Below are 10,675 nucleotides of genomic sequence, written 5' to 3'. Positions count from 1 at the left end.
AAGAAGGAAAAAAAAAAATTATTATGACCCTTCAACTCGTCAAACTGATAATATAATCCGCAACTAGATGGTAGTGGACCCCTTCATATGCTGATATATAAAGATCTCCTTGTGCTGATATATTCCTACATCTGTACATTTTGAACTAATTAGTTGCTAATCTTTTTCTACATTCTCTTATTTGGATATAATAGTCTAGTTGCTATTATTTGCAATTAGTTGCTATCATTATACTTGGTTATTGGGTCCGAGACATTGTAGTCCGAGACATTGTAGTAGTAGTTATTGGGTTTGATGGTTTGTCATTATTGGGTCCGAGACATTAATATTTGGTTTGTTTATGAATAAAAATGTTTGAGTCACTTAGTGGCAATAGCTCAAGCTCAGGAAATCTAATAGTTAAGTATCCATTATGTTATTATGTATGGAGCAAAATGAGGGACGTACAACGATTTTTTAGATGCCAAAAGTAGCATATGGTAAAACTTTGTATCATTGCCCCGTATTTCATGTCATGTTCTTAGTCTTCTTTGCTAATATGTACTGCTCAATTTTGCAAGCTAGGCATGTTTGCGGATTTTTCTATATATTGGTATGACTTTGAAATACTAATATATGCCCAAAAGACAATCAAACGATTACAACAATCGATTGATAGATCAAAAAGTGACTTTGAAAAGATACAAACAACAATAAACATCGAAACCACTTGACATCAACTTAAAATAGAGGTGAAGAGGCACAAGAGAAAAAGTAGAGAAGACTAATTAGGTTATAACATTTCATTGTTGTGGATTTTCTTTTTTAAATACTTCTATCCACTTGTTGATTAGAGGAAAATGTTAGTCATTTCATGCTGCAATAGCTATTATGAATTGACGCAAGTTGATGATCATGTAATGGAGCTGTCCTTTTGTGGTGCATCTATAAAAGACAAATTTGTGACTTGCATTATAAAAGTAATTTGTAATGTGATTTGTAATCTGGTATACTTATCTGTTAAGGACTAAATTGACTAGGTTGAGCACATTAAAAACCTATCACTAATAATAAGGAAAGAAATAAAGTTAAGAGATAATGCGTGGAAGATATAAGGTAAGGAAGAGATAAATTAAAAGAAGTTGGCTCAGCTCCAAAAATGAAAAGTTTTCACAAGACAAGTTAAACTCAATAACTCCAAGGAAATAGACATCTATAGAAGGGACTAATGCTCCACAAGCTCTCCAGAGGCTCTCCACAAAATCGTCCTACCCCAAACTTCACCATACATAGCAACTCTCAAAGGATCTCCTTTAAATTTCTCCATTGTATTGAGTGATATGTGACTCATGAGAGATTGTAAAATCACTTATCATAATGGATATCGCCTCTAAACAATCCGTAGACATAGGCATTATGTCGAACCACGTAAATTTTTGTGTCTCTATTTATTTATTCGTATTTCCTTATTTATTATTATTTTATGGATGAATGTAAAAAAGAAAAACCGTATCGACGCCAGAATCAACATCATGGGTCAGAGATAATTATTTCCTCTATTCTAGTCTGTTATGCGAAATTAGGCATTAACAAATGTTCCACAGATAATATTTTCAGCAACTGCTCTTCATGTATATAATCTCATATTTTCAGCATCTCCTCTAGCATATAATTTGATATTTTCAGCAACTAATCTGATATTTCAGCAACTGCACTACCAAGATAGCAAGTAATGGAAAAAAAATGACAAACAACTATGGAAAACTATTACAGGGAACACAAAAGATGCTGTGGCTTGGCTACCATGAAAGGATAAATTTTTTATTTCTGGCTTTGAAAAAAATAAAAAGATCAGCTCATCTACTCCCAACGACATAACCAAGCTCCAATGGAATTTTTACTAGAGGGACGGAATCACAGCTGGTATGTTGGCAATAAACAGCTAGAGGGCGAGGTGAAGCAGCTAGTGGGCTAGATGGAATCACAGCCGGTACTCTTGGACAGAATCACAGCTGGTACCTTTGGACGGAATCATAGTCGGTACACCTAGAGGGCGAGGCGAAGTAGCTGTAGTTGAGTTGGCCTGAAAATATGGACGGAATCACACAGTTTTGGGTGAGGACGAAATCAAATAGCAACAAAATTCTCGGTGATAAAGAGGTTTGAAAGTTGGTTCCAAATGGGATCTGCATGCTTAGGGACGTCTTGATCTGTTTTTTTTTTTTTTTTTTTTTTTTAATCACATCCACGTAGCGCTGCCATTTGTCTTGCCACCTCAAGCAGTAACTTCAAGCGGTATATATGAGGGGATCGAGTAGCATAACTCATGGCCAAAAAGGTAATCGACAGCTAGTTGAAAGAGGTTGGCTTCAAAAGGACGTTGAGATTCAAGTTGGTATGGTGGCCCGTGGCAGCCATGCGTATTGCGTTGTGCGATGGATGTTCCCCTTGGACATGGGTGGACAAACATTGAGTAGCTCCATGGTAAGTTGGTGAACCAAAACTGAGACATGATGTAGTAGAGTTCGATAACATAATAAACCTCCGATGAGAAAATGAAAAAGGAGAGAGAGATTGAAAATTAATTAACTAATTAGTAGGTTTCCTGCCAATTAGGGGTGTAAATAAAATCGATAAACTGGTAAACCGGATCGGAAATTATCAAACCGGTAGGATCGGTCTTGTCTCGAATTTGGTTAGGTTTGGTATCAGTTTTATTTTTCTTAAAATCGATCAAAATGGTCATGTTTTAATTTTTCTTTTTCTAAAACCGAACCAGACAAATTTATATATATTTTATTTTAATTTTTTATATTGTATATAATATTTATTTATAATATATAATTATCTATAAAATAGTTTTATATTATATGATAAATTACTAATTAATATAATATTAAGTTTTAAAATCTTATTTTAATAGTACTTATACTAATATTGTATAGTATATATTAATAATTATACTAATACCATATCACTATATATTATAATTATATTATAGATTATAATGATATATTATTATAATCTATAATATAATTATAATATATATTATATTATATTACAATATATTATCATTATAGTATTATATATTATAATATAATATAATATATATATATATTATATATCTATATAATATAGTACATTAAAACCAATAATATATAATTGAACTGGATCGAAAATCGATAAAATTAAAATATCGATTTAGAAAAATAATTAATATATAATTAATTTTAAAAAATATAAAATTAATACTTATTCATTTGATCTTAAATTTTATTTAAAATCAAACCAAACCGAATCGATTACACCTTGTGCCTATGTGAAATTACTATATATGGTTGATTTACGACCTATCTTGATCCAGGCCCACGGAAGATTCTTCCAACGTAACGATAGCTTCCAAGTTAAAAGTCAAACACCTCAGAACTCCAAGAGAACACAAAGAATGATTCTCCTTCTTTTAGCTCCAAGTCTCCAACTGCATATATTATTTGTATAATACGCAAAGTCCATCCTCTCTACCAAACCAACACAACAGAAACAGCTTCCTGTAGGCGTTAACTCTTTATTCTCTTTGTGGATAAACCATCTTCAACATTTTGTCTGCTTCAAAATGAGCTTCAGGGATCTTGAGGCCGGCAGGCCACCACGACACCAACAGCGACAACAGCAGCAAGACCCTCCTCAGGCCTTGGCTTCTGGGATTTTCCAAATCAACACCGCCGTGTCTTCCTTCTCTCGCCTTGTCAATTCCCTTGGTACTCCCAAGGACACCCTCGAACTCCGTGACCGGCTGTGAGTGTTTTTCTCGTTTTCATAACCTCTTTCCTATGCTTTCTTTTTATCTTACTCTGGTATGAGTCTTATGGCTCTTTTATTGGAATAAACGATGATTCAACTTCTGGGTTTGCGTTTTCTGAATTTCAACAAGTCATGTCTTCTTTTTTCTTGAATTTTAATGATTGAGAATCCATTGGCGTGCTTACGATCGTGCTATAAGTCATTGTTCTCTTTCTTTCTTTTTCCCTTTATGCTTTGCTTGCTAGGTTGTGTAAATTTCTAGTGTTGCTCGGAAGCAAAGCAAGTTTCTACTTCTGTTTTTGGACTGTTTCTTAACTTATGTCGACTGAAATATGCATTGTTGATCGGTTAAGCGTGCTGCTTAGAATTGAAGGTAAACTAAACAGGCATACAAAAAGTACTTGTACATTGTGCTGTAAATTCTTTTACCTTATTATTGCGTTGTTTGTTTCCTTGGGACTTTAAAGCATGCCCTTGATCTACACGAAAAACTATGAATCTTCTTAATTTTTGGGCCTCAGGGAATGAGATGAGACTATAAATATGTGAATATTAATAAAATAGTTTGTGGATAATAGTGAAATGGTTTAAGTTAAAATGTTTATTAGATTTTGGGAAAGGAGAGAGAAAAAATTGAATAAAAATATTATAAAGTTAAAATATTATTATAATTTAATTTTTGAATATTATTTTTGGTTTGGAATTTGAAAAAGATTTTTTTTTTTTTTAAAGTTTCGGAAAGTTGTAATGGTTAGGTAATGATTAGGTGAGAAAAGTTGAAAATTTGAAATTGAAAAGTGTTTGTATTTAAGTGATGTTTGGGAAGAAAACTATAAAAAATTTTGAGATGAGATGGTTTGTGTTCCCAAACAAAGGAGGCCTTAGTACAACATGTTATGTTCTTAGAATTCTGTAGAGTGTTTGAGGACAATGAATTTGAGTGCTTGTGTACATTCCAAAAGGAAACAGAAAGAAAATTGACACAAGTGCTAATGTGCAGTTTTCTTTGTTCTATGATGTTTTCACCAATTCTTTTTTTTTTTTTAGTTTTTCACATCTTCTCAATCGCCTTGTCAATATCTTGCTGCTCAGAGCTGGATGTTAAATAGTGTAAGTTTAGTGTAAGTTGTATTTTATTGAAGCTATGTGGGAAAACAGCATTATAGGTTCATCTCTATTTTCCTAGTTTCTTTTTGAATATGTGGGCGGATGAATCCTGATCGATTTTATTTAGTAACGATTAATAGCCTCACTTTTTTCTTGTGGACATCTAAGTTTTGCTTTCGATGTATTTTAGTGTTTCACATCTCATTAATCACCTTGGATATCTAAATTTGGTTTCAAATGAATTCTTAGTCCTTAAATCACTGTAGGACATTCTTGCCTTCATGGGCTTGATCTTTTCATCAAACTCTGATCATGGATCTGGAGATTTTCCCTAGCTACATTATGCTTTAACTGTGTTCCTTTTTAGGCAATCTCAAGTTCTGCTCATTTCCCATATGAACAATTATAACTGAGTCCTTTACAGAACTTACATGTTGTGACTTGGTTTGTGGAAGGGTCCCAGAATTGGGGCTTGAAAAAAGACCTGTTTTTTTTTAAAAAAAAAAACTCAACACCAAGGATGTGGAGTTAAAAATATAATCAAACTGAAATACCCTAAACTAATTGAAGTAAAACATGTTATTTTACTTGTTACTTCAACTTCTAGATAAATGTATTCATTGGCATTGATATTCATCAAAAAAATGTATTCATTGGCATTGATCATAAAACATAAATTTCTTCCTCATAATAAAAAAAAATTTCTTTCACAGTAAATAAAGATAGTTTCTTTGAATGGATATGGATTCAACGAGAAGCTAGATTTTACTATACATGAAATCTCTATTTTACTGGCAAGAGTAATTTCAAATTATGTTAATGCATTAAAGAATTGTGTAAAAGCATTTAGGATACATGTTGTATCTTTCAAAAAGACTGCAATTTCCATTTTGATCCTTCTCTATGCTCATAGTCCACTAATAGCTGTTCCTTTTCCCCGTATCGGTTTGAGTGGTTGGTTGTTGTTAGATAACGTTTTTTCATTTATGGATCCAAGATGACTAGCTAATTAAAGCATATAAATTTACCCTTTCAACTGATCACCTTTTGCATGCCGTTCTCTCTTTTACAATTTTTCACTAGATAAATAAATCATTTAAAAAACTTGTAAAAGGTGATCAGTTTTTGTTTTTAGCCTTTTTAAAAATCCCATTTGGTTTTTCTTAATGCAATCGAGTGGGAAGATTGCACCATCAATCTTGTTTCTCACTGGTGTATACATTGGATTCACTTAACTGGCAGGCACAAGACAAGGTTACACATTGGGGTGTTGGTGAAAGATACTTCAGCTAAATTTAAACAGGCGGCTAGCGAAACTGACCAGCATTTGGAAGTTAGTGTAAGTTCATATCTGGTATAATTTTTAAAATTAGCACTTCATCATTGAATCTCCCTCTCTCCCTATCTCTACTGTTCTCTTGGATCACCTTCTCATGCTCCTCCTCCTCTGCTCCTTTTCTAGTAAGTGGATCTTACAATTCTAGAGTTTCTTTATTGTTTATCTATTGTTTTGTTTCTTTTGTTTTGGAGTGGGATGGAGAGATTGGGTTTTATTTTCTCATGCCTTGAAATTCCCTCATTAAACTCCAGGCTGCCAGGAAGATCACTGATGCTAAGCTTGCAAAAGATTTCCAGTTGGTTTTTAGGGAATTTCAGAAGGTTCAAAGGCTTTCAGTTGAGAGGGAAACAACATATGCTCCTTTTGTCCCCAAAGAAGTTCTTCCGTCAAGGTAATTTTATCTGGACAGCTTGATTAGTTCGACATATTTATCTTGTAACTGTCCTTGGCCTGTCTGGTATCAGTATTTTTTTCCCTGAAAAAGGATTTAGGACTATGAAAATGGTGTATTGAAACGTAAATGAGTTTTGAGAAGATGGGGAGAGTTGAAAAAGGATATTTAATCTGTATGTCTGTTTTCTGCTCCTTGGTACTGTTAATATTCTGTCACTGATTTGCTCTGAAATGTTCACCTTTATTTTAGAAATTCGACCACATATGGGTACAAAGTCTCCATAATGTATATGTACATTACTTCTTGCAACTCATTTTGGTATATGGTTTTTCTTGGCTTTCTTATTTTATCCTTAATTTTGGGAACAAAAAATCAATAATCCATATAGACATGAACAAGAGAGAGTAAATTGGGAAAGTAGTGTATTTTATCATGCTTGTGAAAACATTAAATTCTTTTTTTTTTTATAAAACATTAAATGCTTTTAACCTTAAGGATTTGTCTTGCAAAGGATCAACACATGCAACAAAGAGAGTTGTGATATATACAGGCCCAAATATGAATGTTTTGCACATCCAAAGAGTTAGAATAAACTGGTTATCCTCTGTTGTTTTAAGAACTGCACGTGTATTTCATAAGAATGTCCGTTTGTTCCAATCCTGTAGATTTCACTAAAATTTACTGTTATGGGCTGAAAATTAGCAATGTAATTATCCAGCCCACCACCATCAATTGCCAGATCTGGCATTGGTATAATTTGTTTTCCACCTTTCTAGATCCATTTGAGTATATATTAGGAATAGTATTTGCAATTCTGTTTGTGAGTGCTCTTCTATTATGGGATGAAAAGAGTGCCAGTGATAATAGAATTCATAGGGATGCCAAGTTCTTACCAGGCCATATGAGACAGGTAATATTTACCTTTGTTAGTGAAGTTTGACCCCACGCACATGCACATGGACATGCACACCCACACACCCACATGATCACACACATACTTATATACATACATATAGCAGTTAGCTTTGATCATATATTTGATTTGCATGCCTTAAATTTGATATATTGGATGAAGTTATGATTTAGCAGTTAGCTTTGATCAAAATATTTTACTTGCTTGACTTAAATTTGATATATCATGATGCAGTTATGATGCCCATGAGCTGGATATAAGTTCATCCCGGACTCCCGAACAACGGGCTCTTCTTCTAGAATCCAAAAGGTCTGTATCGCTTGTCATAGTATGTTCTTTATACCCATCTACATTCATTTGGTGATTTTGTTTGCCTTAGGAGAGTTTGATTCGTTGTTTTCAAGATAAGGAGTGCTCATTGGAGGATATTAGATTGTTCTTTGTGAAAATTTTATTCCTTGGGGCGAATGCTGTAGATTTCAAAGGCCTAGATTTTCATGATTTTCTTGTTTCTATTACTTCCTTCTAATTAGGTGTAGACTCTTGTATACCCCTATGTACTTGGGCTATTCCTATTCTTATTAATATAATCTGTTACTTATTAAATAAAATAAAATAAAAAAAGGACAGTTTATTTCAGCATGCAATGCATGGGCAACGAAAAGCTGCCTTTTGTGGGGTTTTAGTCTTTTGTTAATTAGATTTCTGGTTAGGAAACATGAATTCTTCCCCATATGCTCTTCTCCTGGTGGAGGGCAACAGTGGTCTGTGCTAGACTCAAATCCTAGTTACATAAAGAAAGTGGGACATATAAAATGATTACTTTGCATTAACTGTGAAGATTGTCGTATGCATTATTGTTGGAGAAAAACCAATTGATGGTCTGTAGCTAGGAGATCCTTAAAACGATTTATTTTCTTGTTAATGCTCCTCGACTAATGAGGTAGACATCCATTTCTAGAACACGACGTAGGACAGACATACAAGCTGCTTTAATTGCTTATTAATTAATTGTTGGGATGCTATTATTAACTGTGCAAACCTTGTTATGCAATGCTCATAACTTCTTTCCAGACCTCAGTGCTCTGAGGTGTCATCTATGGGCCAGTGTGGTTTAGAGTTACCGGACAGTCAAAGAGGAAAATATTCATAGAAAAAGAAATAACGGAGCAAAATCAATATATTGTTCAAGCAGCATAGTTGGATATACTCCTTATAATAGAAAGGCCTTTACGTGTGTGTTGAAAGAGAAAGATTAAAAATATTGGTACTTTATGTCTACAATAAGAATGAATTACTGAAGCCATGCTCCCTGCTCCCATCTCTCTTATCATTCAACCCAAAAAAATGCAGAAAAATACAGACCACACCCATCTCTAAAGGGCATTCCTTTGTTTCTGTTTTGGATGGATCAACAAAAATCCTTCAGATTATAGTGTATAGAGATTCCCTTTCATACTGGAGATCAAAAATAGTGCAACTTCAGTTTCCATTATACCATGTGCAGACAAGAGGTCGTACCGGTGGATGAGATTATACATATTGAAGCCAGTATAGAAGAAATTGAGGTAAATGAGATTTATAAGGATCTCGCTGTCCTGGTCCATAAACAAGGTGCAATGATTGGTAAGCCCCTGTGTCAATACTTATATTTACACTTTTTTTTTTTAGAGAAAATGTTTTCTCTATTAGTTATTTGAAAGCTCTGCATGCTCTATAATGCAAGTGCTAAACATGTGTTCCTTCTATCATCTCAGACAACTTTAGTTCTAACATTGAAAGATCCCATGCTGAAACCATACAAGCCACATCACAACTTGCAAAGGCAGCCATGACCCAGAAATCTGGTTCATCTCTGGTAAAAGTTTGATTGATGTGATTGTCTTCTTGTTTTCCAATGTTTCTATGTTTTTCAAATATTATGGATAGAAAATCTGGATGCCAAATCATTGACTGCTATGTTTCCGCTTCACTGAGACCGAGATGTTTGTCACAATAAAAAGCATACTTTCTGGCAATGTGTCAGCTTAAATTCAAGTGACAAAATATTCTCAACATCTGGGATAGCATTGATTCTGTATATGTTAGTTTCGATAAACACTGTTTCTGAGATAGCTCTGGGATAGCATTGTAATATAGCTATTTCATGAGATTAGTTATGTTTGCTTCTGAACTATACAATTTTTTGTTCAGACAATATTGAGGCAAGTTATGTACACTGGTTGTAGTAGTGTGATGTTAATTTCAAATTACCTTCTTTTTCCCTCCCTTTTGATGCATAAGTTTTGCATGCAGACGTGTTTGCTCTTGCTGATATTTGGAGTCGTTCTGCTCATCGTTATAGTAGTCATCGTTGCCTGAACAACATATTAATCGTCTCAGATTGAGTTTGATTTTGAGATATGATCTCCTTGTAATGTCCTTGATGGTGTTCGCTAGCAAGCGGCTACTGCCTAACTTGTGCTGCTCTTGTCAACTCTAATCAGACACAGCTTATAAAAGGTACATATAATTTCCATCATGTAAAGTAGACCAGTAATCATACAGTCCAATTATTTGGAGCTGACATCCTCTTTTTGAGGTTTTTTCTCGCAAATGATGTAAAATTTTCAAGGATTTCATCACACTGTCAACAAAATCTGGAACTTGTACATCTCCTGCTCATTTGTGTATAAGTGAGTGTTTTCACATGTTCATTGTGGTACCAAGACTCCTAGTGTAGTTAAATGTCTTCTGTTTCAAACTTTGGTGCAACTTAGTACACAAGATTTATGTATGTAAAGAATATTTCTTGATGAATATATTGATTGATGTTTGTGAAACAGCATCTTAATGGGTAGAATTCATTGTTAGAGAGTGAGAACCGTAGAACGGAGTCTTGTAGATCCCTGTTTGACATGCATCTTTCTACTTCCAGATAAATGACACGCGGGTACACAAAAGCTAAAAACTTTATAGGTGTACAAACTATAAAGGATCCATGGAGAGGTAGAAGGAAATACTGATGAATCTTAACTTCTTTTTTTTGGAGAGGTGGCACGACCACATTGGTTGGTTGTAAAATAATTGTAAAATGGTGTAGATGTATCATTATATTTGTTTTTATCTTTTCAGGTATATATAACATAAATTAAAAAAATGC

At 33.8% G+C, this 10,675-nt stretch overlaps 1 protein-coding gene across 3 annotated transcripts; it reads left to right on the top strand.

Annotated features, from left to right (window-relative positions):
- The first annotated feature begins 3,408 nt into the window (after positions 1 to 3,408).
- On the top strand, positions 3,409 to 10,675 carry LOC122311992 (syntaxin-22-like). Of its 3 annotated transcripts, XR_006242922.1 has the most exons (8): positions 3,411 to 3,774; positions 6,130 to 6,226; positions 6,478 to 6,617; positions 7,768 to 7,842; positions 9,041 to 9,159; positions 9,291 to 9,391; positions 9,829 to 10,035; positions 10,451 to 10,674. XR_006242922.1 is itself a non-coding variant. In XM_043126801.1 (7 exons), exons 1-7 carry the CDS (start codon positions 3,593 to 3,595, stop codon positions 10,478 to 10,480), a joined length of 744 nt encoding a protein of 247 aa, XP_042982735.1. In that variant the 5' UTR covers positions 3,409 to 3,592; the 3' UTR covers positions 10,481 to 10,675. The 3 variants fall into 3 exon arrangements, 2 of the variants coding, with proteins under 2 accessions (XP_042982735.1, XP_042982733.1); XM_043126801.1 differs by lacking the exon at positions 9,829 to 10,035 and having other exon boundaries at positions 3,409 to 3,774; positions 10,451 to 10,675; XM_043126799.1 differs by lacking the exon at positions 10,451 to 10,674 and having other exon boundaries at positions 9,829 to 10,332.

This window comes from Carya illinoinensis, chromosome 5 (genome assembly GCF_018687715.1).
Source record: "Carya illinoinensis cultivar Pawnee chromosome 5, C.illinoinensisPawnee_v1, whole genome shotgun sequence".
Classification (NCBI taxonomy): Eukaryota; Viridiplantae; Streptophyta; class Magnoliopsida; order Fagales; family Juglandaceae; genus Carya; species Carya illinoinensis.
Note: the sequence above shows the minus strand (reverse complement) of the source record. Positions and strands in the feature narration are given on the sequence as shown.

What these genes read in the sequence shown, in the direction of transcription:
- LOC122311992 (XM_043126799.1), top strand. Translation starts at nt 3,593, where the DNA reads ATGAGCTTCAGGGATCTTGAGGCCGGCAGGCCACCACGACACCAACAG. An exon ending in ACCAGCATTTGGAAGTTAGT is followed by an intron (nt 6,227 to 6,477) that starts GTAAGTTCATAT and finishes ATTAAACTCCAG; the next exon opens with GCTGCCAGGAAGATCACTGA. An exon ending in AAAGAAGTTCTTCCGTCAAG is followed by an intron (nt 6,618 to 7,767) that starts GTAATTTTATCT and finishes ATCATGATGCAG; the next exon opens with TTATGATGCCCATGAGCTGG.